This window comes from Erythrolamprus reginae, chromosome 5, assembly GCF_031021105.1.
Source record: "Erythrolamprus reginae isolate rEryReg1 chromosome 5, rEryReg1.hap1, whole genome shotgun sequence".
NCBI classification, from domain to species: Eukaryota; Metazoa; Chordata; class Lepidosauria; order Squamata; family Dipsadidae; genus Erythrolamprus; species Erythrolamprus reginae.
In genome coordinates, this window is record NC_091954.1 from 91,176,149 (window position 1) to 91,191,596 (window position 15,448).

The following is a 15,448-nucleotide window of genomic DNA, read 5'->3' on the forward strand; positions in this document are numbered from 1 at the left end:
TTGGTTCACGCCTCATCCAGGTGGTCCCCTTTTCAGGACCCGGGGGGGGGGGGGTCCTCCACACCTTTTGGTCTTATAATAATACCTCATATATTTTGTCTATGGCGGTCTTTGCACTTATATTCATTCCCCCTCACCGAAACAGCTCCAAGGACCCCCGCTCCCTGTTTCCTCCTCCTCCGCCTTTTTTGGAAACCATTTCCCCTCAGCCTGTTCGGAGACCGCTTCCCAAACAGCGCGTGATTGATGGGACAATTTCACGCGCCCTTAAAAGTCCTTCCCGGCTTCGTCAATCGCGCAGCAGAGGGGAGAGTTGAGGGGTGGGTTTTTGTTGCTGCTGCTGCTGCTGCTGCTGCATGCAAAGCAGACCAAGTTCTTTGGCTGAGAAACCTCCGGGGGACTCTCGGGTCTAAACCGCCCGAGTTCCCGCGAGGAGGAGGCGGCGGCGGCGACAGGCTTTTTCATTACGCCCTCCTGTCGAGTTTAGAAGGTGGGGTTTTGCCTTGCCGAGGGCGGGGCTCCGACGAAGGCCGTGCACGGTGCGGGGACCGGACAGGAGGGCAAGGAGCAGGTCGAGCGCCTGGAGCGCGCGGGAGCAACGGGTGGGGAGTGTTGTTATTTGTTTTGGCTGCGCCCAAGCTCGGAAGCTTCGCAAGTCCTTTGCCGCCGCCGCCTTCGGTGCGGTTCCGATGAGGTAAATTGACGGGGTTTTAATTGAGGGGAAGGATTAGACTTGACCTGGGGGGTTGGGGGTTCTGAATGTGGGTATTTTGGCGGGAAAGGCGCTTGGGCTGCCCTAGGTGGGAGAGAAAAGCTGCCGGGATCCCCTCCCGTTCCCTGCAGAAAGTTTCCCTAGAAGCCGCTGCTTAAAGGGGCTCTTGAACGGAAGAGGGCTGAGTTGGTGATTGTAAAGGCGGTGTTTCTTTCATCGCTGAGCCGCAGGGGCTCCTCATGTTGGGAGGGGGGGTTTACACACACACACACACAACACACAAACACCCACCTCCAGAACTCTACTGTAGCTAATGTCAGTGCTATAAGACTGCTAACGGGAACAGTAAGCTGCTATGCGAGCTGTTACAAGGAAGGCACAGTACAGTATAGGAATTCCTCTAGTGCTCATACCAGGAGTGCGAGTTCAGAATTTTCTTCTTAAAGATGTAGTCTGCTTAATGCAAAGGCTTCGGAAGGATTACACCGCCCTCCTGGAAGGACAAAAGAGGGAGCAAAATAATCCTTCCTTTCAGATATTGTTCAATTCGAGGGATCCTGCACAGAAGGGGGTTTTTTTTAGCCCTCCCTCCTCCACAATATGTTATAAACTCACCCAAACAGTAGTGCTGGGTTATTGGAATGGTTGCCACTCTTTTATAGCTTGTAGTTGTATTTAATGGGAATGCTGGAATTCTTGTTTATTGACCTCGTTTAGTACTAACTCTGTAATGTTGTATATGTTTTCCCCAAGTCCCATAGAGCTGAAGGGGTCTTATCCCCAAAGCAGGCCTGGGCTTTCTCAGCCTCAGGCTCAGCAATTGAGTAAACAGGCATACTTGAGCATGGAGTTGTTGGAGCAAAATGCAGTCCTAAAACTTGGTTTTAGAAGGCTTGTGGAACAGATGTCCAAAAGCAAGATCTTAGTTGCCGCTGACTTTTGCTTTTAAAAGCTAAATGTTGTGTAATACATGTACAAGTTTGTAAAATGTTCCTAGACTTTGTACAGTTCTGCTTATCAGATTGGGGTTCTGCTGGTGGGAGGCACAAACTTTGCTGCTGAACTGCAGTCTTATACATGTTAGCTCAAAAGTGAATAACCTGGAGTTCAGTGGCACTTTCTTCAATGAAGGGTTTGCTTCTGGGAAAGGAGGTGAAATTTGCTGTTTTGCAGCATGTAATTCTTTGTTGAATACTTTGGGAACAGGTTTGTCATGAAGCTATTTTCTTTGGATTTTGTTGTTGTGAGCCGCTCCTAGTCTTCAGAGAGGGGCGGCATACAAATCTAATAAATAATAATAATAATTATTATTATTATTATTTGTGTGCATTTTGGGGTATTTATTTTAAAGGTATCTTCACTTGTTCTCAAAGCCACTGTTAGGCTTTGTACAAATTGTACCTATTTTCTTAATACCCCATAAATATTTGCCTAATATTTTTCGAAATGTGGATTGGTGGTGCTATTGAGTGAAATTAGGTTTGATGAAAAAAAATTGCTCCAGACTGCTTAACTTTTGCATACCCTACATGGTTTCACACTTTAAAACAATATTTTTCTACAGAATTTGTAATAGGAAATATAAAGGCTTCTTAATTTGCTTGTCTGCAGGAGAGCAGAATGTGACTTACTTGCAGATCAACAGAAGCTGATCCAATACAAATGATTACTTTTCCTTTGCTTTGCCTTCTGGAACCACCATGGTTTACATTAAATTATTCTTGGCTAGTATTCTGGTGCTGTAATTAAATAGACCCTTTTTTTTTACAACAGCATCGCTGTTTAACTGCATGTAGAATAAGAAACTGCCTACTTTAAATGACTCAGAAAAACTTCAATTAAAAGTTTCTTTTTTTTCCTGGCATAAATATAACATTTTCTGTCATGCTGGGAATAACTATAAGAATACATTTGAGGCTGCCCACTTCTTTAAAGGTTTAAACTCTGCTTTCATAGGTCCACTTTTAGTAGTGTACCCACCAGCTAAAGTGTTAAGTTCCTAAAGCATTTTTTAGAAATTTCATTTTATGGAACACAATTATTTTCCTTTATTCTTTAACCACGGTGATGTGAAATGTCAATACATCTGATAGGCCCAGGCATTTACTGTTTAAAAGAAGAATCTAAAACTTAATCCACTCATCCTCTGCACTTCTGAGAAGCATTTGAATGGTACCCATTGGCTATGTCAGCTTCAAGCTCAAATCCTCTTCCAATTATAGTAAATATGCTTTGGAAATGATAAAGAGTTTTTTTTTATTAAAAAATAAATAAAACTGAAATGATGGACACTTTCTTCTCTACCTTCTCTCCCTATCAAGGGTGATTTATTAGATTGTAGCTACGGAATGATTTTAAGTTTTTGTTTTTCCTTTTTTGTTGTGCAATAGGACATATTACATTCCTGTGTTGATGTTGAATTGACCTCAGTTCTGGGTTATGGATGGACAAAATGAAGTAGACTTTTCCAATAAGAATATTACACCATTGTGGAAGAGAAGATCAGCGCATCGTGGGCATTTGCATACCAAGAACAAAACTAGGCCACAGTCCTATCAGAGTTCCAGTGGGGTCCTCTTCACAGATTTTCCTGTGGAAGACAAAGATACATTCACTTTAATGCAACCTGGTGAAACAATTACTTCTATGGACAGCAACTCTGTTCAAAGAGGTCCCTTGCTTTTGACCTGTAAAAGTGTACCAAATGGAAAGGCTCAGTTTCCAGAACACAGAATCTTATCTTCTACACTTTCTGATCAGTCCCCACAAATCTTGAAAATGGTTTCAAATAATTCTATAAACTTTATGTCTAGTGGTTGTATAGATTCAGCAAGCAGTAAATCAACTTACACAAGGAAGTCGTCTAATCAAGCATCACTTAGTCCTGAGAAGGAACATACTGTTTTCACATCAAGCCTTGGAGTGTCACCATCAGAAATTGTGCATTCGCCAAATAATACAACCATTGCCTTAGCATTACAACCCAGTCAACTTCCTAAAAACTTAGAAAATGAACCTGTTTTCCTGCATGCTCCTTCAGACATTCCACATTTGCCTCTGCAAAGAATACCATCAAATCGGAATGACCAATCAGATAAGCCATCTGTGACTCTGAGCACAAATAGTCTTGCTGCATTAAAAATGGGGAAACAGCAGATCATCCCTAAGTGCTTAGCTTCTGAAACAAAAGTAATTGGCAAAGCTAACAGTCAGAATTCATGGTCAAACAGCAGGTTACTTAAGGTACGCAGCATGGTGGAGACTCTTGATGTACCTTTGGTAGCCAGTGAAGATGATGAAGCAGATGGGGATGTGGAAAGCCCAGGGATGCTAAAGCGTAGCTTGAGGTCTACTTCATATCGTCGAGCTGTTGTGAGTGGTATTGACTTTGATGGTAGTGCTAATATTAAAATGAAAAGCAAACTGTCTCAGCCAGGGCTGAAGGCAGTCGTAGAAGATAAAGAGAAATTCTCTAGTTTAGGAAGAATAAAGGTAAGTAAATAAGTGAAATTATTAATAGTTTACAGTCATTGGTAGTATAGATTGGCTTATTTTGAACGTTTGCTGTTTTAGTTTCTATGGTGAAAGATCAAGGTAGTATTTTAACCATAGATTAATAGGGAAAAATATGAGAAAGCTTAGAGCAGAGGTTTTCAAACTTGGCAACTTTAAGACTTATGGACTTCAACTCCCAGAAATCTCTAGCCACTGGCTGGAGAATTCTGGGAGTAGAAGTACACAAGTTTTAATGTTGCCAAGTTTGGGGACCCCTGGCTTACAGGTTTAAGGATGAGAAAGGAAATATTCATCACAACTGAGTGATAACTGCCCCATCTGTGATAATCCTTTGTTTATTCTGTTAATTCAAACTTCATGGTTGGAGCATCATAGTGAGTTCTTAATTTCATCGTGATCTTAGTAGCTATCCAAAAATTTATCCCTAGGACATTCATATGGGATGAGGGCTTGTGTCTGGGATGTTTCTCAACTATAGCACAAGTTCTGGTTACAAACTCAATTTTCTTCTTTGTGTTCAGAACGTGGTCAATGTAGAGTATTGTTCAATGCAAAAACAAATAGACTGTTGAGCACAGGGATTTTCTGTGACCCTTTAGGTACTCTTGTTAAGATCAGAGGCAAGCCATGGGCCTCACTCCCAAATCAGAAAAAAGCAGACTCATGCATTGATTTGCGTGATCTTTCTCCAAACTGGCAACTTAAAATGATTATATATGAGAATGAAATTACTTTTGATAAATTTCTATTCAGATGCTCAAGTTTATGATATTGATATGGTAATGATTGTTCCAGATTATGTCAATATGTTCTCATTGAAGATTTGGGATTATGAGCCATGGTGATGCAGTGGTTAGAGTGCAGTACTGCGAGCTGTTTCTGCTGACTGCCGGCTACCTGCAATTTGACAGTTCAAATCTCACCAGGCTCAAGGTTAACTCAGCCTTCCATCCTTCCGAGGTCTGTAAAATGAGGACCCAATTTGTTGGGGACAATATGCTGACACTGTAAACCCGCTTAGAGAGGGTTACAAAGCACTGTAAAACAGTATATAAGTATAAATGCTATTATTGCTATTATATAATTTTATTATTATATTTATGGTGCTAATTATTTCCTGGTTGTAAGTATCTGTATAACTTTGATCGAAATATTGCATATGCAACAATGCTCTTCAGTTATACTTCAAGATACCCACTTTATCGAGATTCTATTAATTTTATTTAGGACAATCATGGAACTGACAAACAGAAAGAGCAGGATGCAAAGATGCAAGCTAATGAATTCATTCTTCAAAAAACTTTTGTGCAGATTACATGTCCCATCTAGATTCCAGTATGTGTATTTGGAAGCATTATTTGGATTGGGTTTTCTTTTTATATAATTATATTAAGGGGATAGATATCCTACAATTTTTTCTGGAATCTTAATTCACATTAGTCAAAAGAAACTGACAAGGTTTCTTGCTATTTATTCATGTAGAACCTTTTGCATAAAGAAAAGTTAAAATTTCCCAGAATTTCAAAGTCAAATAATTTGCTCAAAAGCAACTCAATTGTATAACTCAATTTTGGAGTTCAACATACATACAATGTTGACGCTCTTCCATCCTTCTGAGGTCGGTAAAAGGAGGATCCAGTTTGTTAGGGACAATATACTGACTCTATAAACCACTTAGAGAAGGCTGTAAAGCACTGTAAAGTGGTATATAAGTTTGAATGCTATTGCACAGGGTTTTTTATTGAATTTTTTTGGTATATAAATTTGCTCATCCTGACTTTATTAAAAGCAACATTTTTTTATTTACAGTCCAGTCTTTTCTAGGCCTCAAGGTATAGAGCTGTCCACTCAATATTTTTTAAAATGTCATAATCTAACCCCACCTGGGATTTAAGAGATTTTATGCAGAATGTATGCATTAACCTATTTAAAAAACCCATAGAATTTGTAGATTTCATTTTTAAAATTCCATTTTGGAATGTAGAGATCATCTGAAGAATGTTAGTGTTTTCTTTTAGTATCCCTGAGATACTGTGTTGTTTGTTTGTTTAGCTTTAGCTTAATGTGTTGTGCAGCCCAACCATAGTGTTTTGCAAGTTATGATTATCTCTTAGCAAGATGCATAAACCTAGCTAGTCATTTAACTAACATACTGTATAATGGCTATTATATCCTGTTCTTTTCATTTAAATTCTATCGTGTTGAATGAGGTAAATTGTGATGTAAGTGGCGTTTCTGTCAATTCAGCCTTCCTCTGACCTGTTACTTTTGATCGTTTATGTAATTCTGGGATCATGGAGAATCTGCTAAGTGAAGGTGGAAGAGGAAAGTGTGTTTATGTCAGTCCTGTTACATGTTTCCAAATTTTAATCCAATTCTTTAGACTTATTATCAAATGTGAAGACATTATCTGTGATGGAATATATACAAAGTCTAAAGGAAAATGCTTTAAAAATCTTGAAATATAGAAATGTATGAAACTCATAGTAATTTTCTATAAAACTAGAGGTTGTTTTAGGATAATTAGGAAAAAAAGTCTGGGTTTTCTTTTTTTACCAAATTGCTATTGACTTTAAAGACTTAATAAAATAATTTACTGTATGCATTTTATTACACTTAAACAGTGAACCATTTCGTACTTCAACACACAATTTAAAATTTTTCTTCAGCGAAAACATTACTGACATACATGTTAAAAATCTGTTACTTTTAAACATTCTTCTAATTTTGGCAGAGACAGTGATTCTAGGAGTGTTTTATTTTGTGAATGGTTTTGGAAAGTTCTGGTTCAGAACCAGAACATTACAAAAATTGTATCTCCTGGAAGATGGTTACTATCCCAGCTTACTGGGACCTTCAGTTCTCTGGTGTGCATGTGTGCGTCCTAGCGAGATTTTGCTTCTGCGCATGCACAGGAAGCAAAATCTCGGGATCCATATGTGTGTGAGTTTTTGGAAATCTTTTCCTTCCGTGCATGCACAGAAAGTTCAGATGCGCTTGCATCCCCTCACGAGAGTTTGCTTTCTGCACATGCGCAGAAGCAAAATTTCGCTGTGATGGATACAGGCGCATGCCTGAGGCCCAAAGCTGCACATGCAGCTCCAGTTTTACTACAGGCGCGGCATCCTCATTCGTAACAGTAGGAACCCAATACTGGTTATGAAAAACATTTGAAATTAATTTATGCACTGAGCATTTCTATTTTCACCAGTTTTCCCTCCCCCTTCTCTATTTTCTTTTTGAAATATTATAGAAAAAAATGCTAAAAGGACAAGGGACATTTGATGGACAAGGTAAGAACTGTTGGAGTATACTGTATTTATTTTTAATGATATATTGTATAAAGAAGTGGAACCAGGTTAGGTTTCACTCTGCTCTGCAAAGCAAAGCTTGGGGTCAAAGGTGTAGAGTCTTCTGTTTATATTAACAGGGTGAGGGAAAACAAAACTGTCATTGCAGCAAATGTAAAGTGGCATTACTATTGCAATATCTAGTAGGGTTCTTCCACTGATATCATGGATAGGAGAATGTCAAGACCAACCTTATAATGCATTCAAGTAGAGTAAAACAAGAGACTAAAACTACTTCCTATTGTAAAGAAAAGTTGCAATTCTGTCATGCATAGTTAATGATAGGAAATGCAAGGTATTAATCTTGTTATAATGGCTATAGAAGCATTATATCTTATTTGCAGGGGTTTTCCACCTATCCTCACGGGTACTGTATTGTGAATTTCTTTTTGTTATGATTGTTACGTCTTGGCTATAATTTGCATATTTTTATCGTTTGTAGGCAACACTGGTTGGTTGGTTTGTTATTTACATTTCATATCTCTGAATTTTTTTAACATTGTTCAAGTTCTCTCATCTAGCATTTTCCTTTAATGTCTTGCCTTTGTTCATTCATACTTTCAGTGGCATCCTCACGCTTTGTTATTACCAGCATAGTTCCCTCTAAGCTGAGCAGTGAGCAATCGCTCACTTAAAAATCATCATCAACTCAGAGTTTTCCAAACCTGCCCAGAAGCCGAGAGGGAAAGAGTGAGAGGGAAGGAGAGAGAGAGGAAGAGAGAGAAACAGATAGAAAAAAGAGAGGAAGGAAAAGAGAAAGAAAAAGAATGGGAGTAAGGAAGAGAGAAAGAAAATCAAAATCTAGTTTGAAACTAGCTCAACTATTTAAGTGGCATTTTGATATTGATAGAGTTGCCCTATTATGAGCTCACTGTTATAGACACACAGTACAGTATTTTATTTTGAAATTCTCTGAGGCAAAACAGGGTGGGTTTTTTATTTATTTGTTTGTTTGTTTGTTTGTTTGTTTTTTATTTATTTATTTATTTATTATTTCTGTGCCGCCCAGTCCCGAAGGGACTGCCGCTCAGACACTATACTTTTCCGCCCACCCCCCCCCAAAAAAAATTAGAGGGAACACTGATTACCAGTGTAACTTATTTATATATCCTATATTTTCATAAACTTAGGCTTTCAGTCCATGTTATAATTTGAAGAACAGTTGAAAAGTAACATGATAATTGAAAACAAGGGTCAAGTTCAGTCACTTTTCCCCTACTCCAAGAGTACTAAGATGAAAGCAAACTTGATAGGTTTGATACCATGTATATATACATAAAACTAACTTCTATAGCATGACACACATGTCACAGGTGGCATGCGCGGCCATATCGGCGGGCATGTGAGGCATTGCCTTGGGTTAGCTCCATTGCACACTAGCCAGCTGATTTTTGGCCTTGGGGAAGGTGATTTCACCCTTCAGAGGCTTCAGGGAAGCTTCCTTGAAGCCTCTGGAGGGTAAAAAACAGCACAGCAGACAAACCGAAAGTCCATTTTTCTGAACTTCCGGTTTGGCCATTTTTTTCACCATCTCATGCTTCAGTGAGTCCTGTGCGCATGCAGGGGGTGGATTGTGCACATGTGCAGGGGGCAATGCAGAGAGCGGTGTACTTGGTTGAGGAAAGGGAATAGGTGTAGGTGTGCTGTTAGTGCATGCACACATACCTTTTTGGCACGCAGAACTCACTGTTCTATAGTATTCAGTAAATAATCACAAGATTCACATCTTGGAAGAATTGAAATATAGTTCAGTCTACTTTCACAAAGTCATCTTATTGTTGACTTATAAGTTCTCTTAACTGATTATGTGTCTATTTTTAAACTCATTAATTATTTGTCATTTATCTGGAATGTAAAGACTGAAATAGGGCTATCTGGGGTTTCTGATTGAAACTTGAGATACTTAGGTCAAGTCTATTTATAATAACAATGTATGGTACCACTTGGCTTTACAACATGTTGCTTATTATCAATTTCTAGATTAGGGTAATATATTTTTAGTATTTCAAAAGTAAAAAAAAATCTAAACATCAGATCAGGTATAATTAATGCAACATGGTAAAGTATGGAGTGATTTGATTGACATTTTAATAGGCATGAGGGGGGGAAAAACCCAATATTGGGACTACACTTTAGCTCTGCATTTGCAATTATAGCTACAAGAAGCATAATTGATTCTGTTAGTTTCAAATGATTTTATACTTGCTTACATACCTTGCTAACAAGATAGATCAGCCAACTTTCATAACTCATTGTATTCAATTATCCACAGAATGGGAGGGAATAAAATAGGTTCTCTTGTTTTTCTTTCCTGAGTTTGGCTGACCTGATGTTCCTGTAACTTGTAATATGCTTGCCCAGTGTCTGTTCTGAACAAAACTAGCTGTCTAAGAGAAAATTATTATAATTATATTGTCTAAAGTATTTCAAATCATTTCCCTCTTTTGTTATTGCAGAAAATGCAGTGTTGTATCAGAATTATAAAGAAAAAGCTTTGGATATAGATTCCGATGAAGATGTAGAATCAAAAGATCACAAGTCAGATGAAAAAATAGTTATTCAATACAAACCTCTAAGATCAACATGGAGTCAACTGTCTGCAGTAAGTGTCGTAATATTAGTTAATATCTCAAAGTTCAAATTGGAAACCAATATGATATTTATATGCATTATAAGCATGATTGTATGAGGGTTATCCAGAAAGTAAGGTTACAAGGCACATAGCTCTCGCGGGGAATGTTCATGGGGGAAGTTGGTATTACTATCATGTAGCGCAGGGGTCCCCAAACTTGGCAATTTTAAGACTTGTGGACTTCAACTCCCAGAATTCTCTAGCCAGCTATACTGGCTGGAGAATTCTGGGAGTTGAAGTCCACAAGTCTTAAAATTGCCAAGTTTGAAGACCTCTGATGTAGCGGAAAGCCAGTGGAAGCGAACGAGCAGTGCCAGTGTACAGTAGATCACCGACTAGTGTTGTGAAGCTTAGAGATAAGCGTCCTCATTCCATTTCCCTCCTAAAGTGTGCACTATAATATGCTACCTGAATGCTAAGGGCATGAACGCTGCTGAGACTGTTACCCAAGATACCTACTGAAGCGCACAAAATCAACAGTCAGTGCCACTCGATAATTTCTTGAGCATTTCGAGATCGAAGGCGGGGCTTTTCTCAACTAAAACTTGGGCTCATCACCCAGAGAGCAAATGTCAATCAATGCAGTGGCGCCATACTTATTCTCCTTCAGTCAAAAAAATTCAAAACTCAGCAATCGATGGGAAAAATCTTGGGCGCCCATCGCACACAAATCAGTTCTGATTGGAGGGTGGGGGTGGCGGTGGAAAATGGAAGGATTATATTTTCTTGAAGTCATCTGGTTGTTAACTTAGCACTCTCTCTGAGAGCTGTTAGGGTCACTTGGAGATTTATGTATGCCCCCCAGGTCACCTGAATCATAATACAAATGGTTGTGGAACTTTCTTGGAACTGCTGAAAGGTCTGCATTGTTGTAGACAGAGGTTGTATCATATTCCTGCCCTTCTATTGAAGGAGGGCTGTTCAATTCTAACATAGTTGGCCTTTTTAGCTCCTTTGTCAAATCAATGGTCCTCTCTATCCAGAATGTGAACTTAATAACTGTTACCAGAAATTGCAACTATTGCATGGCCGCTGTGGCCATGTGATGAAAATTTGGATACTTGGCAGTCTGTCTATCCTTATGTTCACAGTGCTGCAGCTTCTGCTACCTGCCAATCACCTCACAAGTAGTAGTTCTAAGGCACTGTGAGAGCAACCATTATTCTCATGACTGTTTGAATGGTAGTGGTGGTTGGAGCATGCCTTCATTTTCCAGGAAATGGTAACTTCAGCACCCTGCCAATTCTCACGTAGCCTGTGCCAAGCTTCCTGTGCCTTCTTAGCTGGCACACCTTCCACTTAATGATCGGCACAATTGCTTAGCAACAACAACTAGCAGAACCAGGATTTCAGTCATTGAGCAAAGCGGTAATGTGACCTCTTTGCTGATTTTGGTCCCAATTGTTATTGTTAAATGAGAACTACATATACCGTATTTGTTTCAGATCAAACCAGTGTAAGTAGCAGTTTTGTTTAAGAGATGTATAGAATTGCACGAAGAGCAGGAAAAGCCCAAGGGCAGGGCATATTATTCTGGGTATTTCTATATGTCCAGCTTTGTATACATTCAGTTGACACTTGATGTTCTATTTCTCCAAATATTAAACTATTAAAATTTTCAGAGTGTTCAAATATGACCTTCATCAAAAGATTCACTGTGAATGAATATTTCTTAAATGTTTCTGAAACAGTATGGTTGAATTTGATTTCAACTAAATCAGGTACAGAACATAATTGAACAGCATAGTTTAAAAGCAAAGCAAAACAAAACACCCCACCCTTTATTATTTGATCAACTACTCTAAAAGGTACTTTTCATTAATTACTCAAAGTTTGACCTATTGCAGTCAGAACGACCAACTGTTAACCAGCTGTGCTGTTAATTTCCCACTGTGTTTTCTGCTGGATTGACTGAAGAGAAGAGAAGATTGACTGAATCAGCTGAAATGGCTCATTGCAGGGAGCTTAAATTATAGTATGAACATCCAAATTTGGCCATTATCTTAACAGTTTGATTATTGCTTCCGTGTGGTTGCTTCCCATAATCATTCCACAGGGGGTCATGTAGAGCTATTGCAAAAAAATAATCATGCCACTCGCCTCTTGCCCACTTGAGATAAGCAGCCTCAGCAATATGAATGGATAACGCATAATGAAAATCAGTTCTGTAATATAATTATCTTTCCACAGCTTTACAAATAAGGAAATAGTTTTAAACATATTAAATCTGTAAGACAAAAGTACATATATTTAAAGTTCTGAAGTTAGCTGTACTTACAACTACAATTTAATTAATTGCTTAAGTGATGTTGTTAGCTACTTATATGTCATTTTAATGCTTGGAAGTATATTTGTAAACTCTTTTTGTTCCAAAAAGTGAATAGAAGAGAACTTAACATTTTAGAATAGAATAGAATAGAATTCTTTATTGGCCAAATGTAATTGGACACACAAGGAATTTGTATTTTTAATGACTCAAGAACCATTCCAATCCTCAATAGTAAACCCATCATAACCTATTATTGATGCAGTAATACGTTTCTAAAAAGGTCTCTATTGGCTATAACATAACCTTAAATGTAAGAACTATTGGACTAATGGACAGGTATTAGAGATCAAAATTCACCAAGCTGAATATAGTTCAGTAATCACACTTTATGACCTCTTCTTGATCTCTTAAATATGAAACAAAATTGGGTGATTGCTTGGTTGGGTTGATCGTTGACTGGATTTATGCAGCATATCAAACCAAACAAGTTGCATTATGATTTAATGCAGTTGTGAACCCATGTGTTGGTTGTAAACCAAGATTTATAAATTAGCAGAATCTAATCTGTTAACAAGCTAAAGACCATGATTTTCAAATATGGTTTTAAAGTTTCTATGTGTAAATAGGCGGTGAATTATAAATTGTGCTGTAGTCAGATTCTGTACTCAGGTGGCTACATCATTAAACAGTTATGTTGATAAACAGCTAATATGAACACATGTGTGTAACTATAAATGATAGTTTTCTTTGACAGTACACTGTTTAAAAAATCTTCATGATAAAACTGTAAATTACAAGGAGAAACAGTACTATTTGGACAAAGGTAAATTGAACAAACATATATCACTTAGTCACTGTTTTCTGCACTAGAAAAAGGCTATTTGACAATTTGACAATTAATTTGATGAGTTCATATCTTTTGAAACAGAGTTATGTGTACAACTTAGAATGTACGTGTTTTATGTAAACCTGTATCAGACGTGGGTTCCTTCCAGTTTTAACCGGTTCTTTAGAACCGTCAGTAAATCGTAGATGATGTCACAGAGGCAGTTCTGTCGGTGATGATCCATGGGCGCCGCCATCTTGGATTTTACTTTTGTACATGCGCAGAAGCTAACTTTTGCTTTGGCGCATGTGTAGAAGCTATTTTTTGATTGCTGTAAAGGCGCAAGTGCCCGGCGCTACCCTGAGCGAACTGGCAGCAAAACGATCCAGAACCTATCCCTTCTCTGTATCCTCTTTGTATCCTGTATTTGATAATGCAAGGGTCAGATGCAAGCTGTGTAAATTGTATGGTCCAAAAATTAGCACAAAAGCATAACGCAGTAAAGTATACCGCAGTTTACTTGGTTTTGGTTTAATGACAATTGGAAGTTGTAAATCCTGGTTTATGATTTTAAGTAATGTATAAATCTGGCCATTATAGCTGAGTTAAACAATATCTGATTAACTATTGAGAGAAGAGGATTGAGATGTTGAATAGGAATTGGAGCTGAAAATATCTTCCTTGTGGACCAAAATGTCTTCCATCTAAACAAGCAAGCAAGCATGTTACACACCCATTTATATAAGTGTGTGCAATATGCATAGGAAACAGGTGATGTTGGACCTATGTATGTGGGTTATTATCTTTTTTGTTCTTTCCAATGCTCTGCTGTTATGTAAGATTTTTTTTTTGTTTAGTTTGCTTATCTCTTCTTAATTGACTGCTTGAAAAAAAACTGGATTAGAACAGAAATTCTTTTGAAAATAGCTCCTAAGCCATTAGAAATAAGATATATTCAGTTCTTTTTAAAGCTGTCTTTGTTTAAAGAAGTAAAAGCTATGTTGTCTCATTCACAATATGCAACAACAGAGTAATAATATACATGTGAAAGTAGCTTGAACTGTGAATATACCAGGAAGTAAAGTGAAAATGCATTTGGTAATATCTCAAGTTATATAAATAAGTATTTCAAGTTATCTGCAACTCAGGTTATCGTAAAATAGCTGCATCTTTTGCAAGCTTACATAAAAACAGAACAGTCATTTATAAAAGTAGAATACTGACAGGGAGTACCTTGAAGCTACACAGAGACTGTTAAGTTATGTGCAAAGTAACCCTTGAATAACAAGAATATGCACATGGAAATGTTTATGAGAGTAGTTATGAATAATTATCCAGCCACACACATACACACTAACTTAAGTAAAAGTTTACTTTAAGAAATAGCACAATCAAATAAACAGTCCAAGTCGTACACGTAATAGAAAGAATGTTTTAATTAAGAATAAAATAGAAAGAATATTCTTAATTAAGAATACTGTCCAAAGAATATAAAATTACAGTCTTCTTACCAATCAATTGCCTTTGTCATTCACAGCAAACAAAGGTATCACAGCTTAGCCTTAGATACTATATAGAACAGAATGTCCAAGAAAGTATGTCAACAGAGAGTATGTTAGACAGAGCAAGCCATGATCTCCAGTTCCCTCTTATGGCAATCTGCAACACAATTAAACAATCAGAAATAGTATACAGTTAAAGCTACATACATCAAGAGAGTTAAACCTACACTGTTGGATTATATATTGCCAACCCAGCTGATTAGACAGAGTCCTAACAGAGACAATGCCTTGCCTTTCAGACAATTTTGATTCATTGAAACTTATGCAGTTGTTGATAGAAGCATAGAGAGACCAAGAAAGGTGTTTAGAGATACCATACCAATATTCCTTTCTCAGTGACAGCTCCTTGGCTTTCATGAACAGTGAGAATTTATTTATTTATTAGATTTGTATGCCGCCTGTCTCCGAAGACTCGGGGCGGCTCACAACAGCAATAAAAACAATATAGCAGTGGAACAAATCTAATATTAAAAACATATAAAACCCTATCATTATTTAAAAAACCAAACAGCACATTCATACCAAACATAAAACAAAGTATAAAAAAGCCTGGGGGAAAGGTGTCTCAACTCCCCCATGCC

General features: G+C 37.8%; 1 protein-coding gene across 6 annotated transcripts in view; it reads left to right on the forward strand.

Moving 5' to 3' along the window:
* Nucleotides 1-241: 241 nt before the first annotated feature.
* ARHGEF26 (Rho guanine nucleotide exchange factor 26) overlaps nucleotides 242-15,448 on the forward strand; it is a 52,760-nt gene continuing 37,553 nt past the window's right edge. Inside the window, exons 1-4 of one of the 6 annotated variants that reach the window (XM_070753478.1) lie at nucleotides 242-694; nucleotides 3,103-4,204; nucleotides 7,482-7,521; nucleotides 10,035-10,180. In XM_070753478.1, the coding sequence (XP_070609579.1) occupies nucleotides 3,152-4,204; nucleotides 7,482-7,521; nucleotides 10,035-10,180 (1,239 nt within the window). In that variant the 5' untranslated portion in view covers nucleotides 242-694; nucleotides 3,103-3,151. Of the gene's footprint in view, nucleotides 695-1,814; nucleotides 1,919-3,102; nucleotides 4,205-7,481; nucleotides 7,522-10,034; nucleotides 10,181-15,448 lie in introns of those variants that run through there. The other 5 variants (XM_070753479.1, XM_070753482.1, XM_070753481.1 and 2 more) reach the window with 5 other exon arrangements.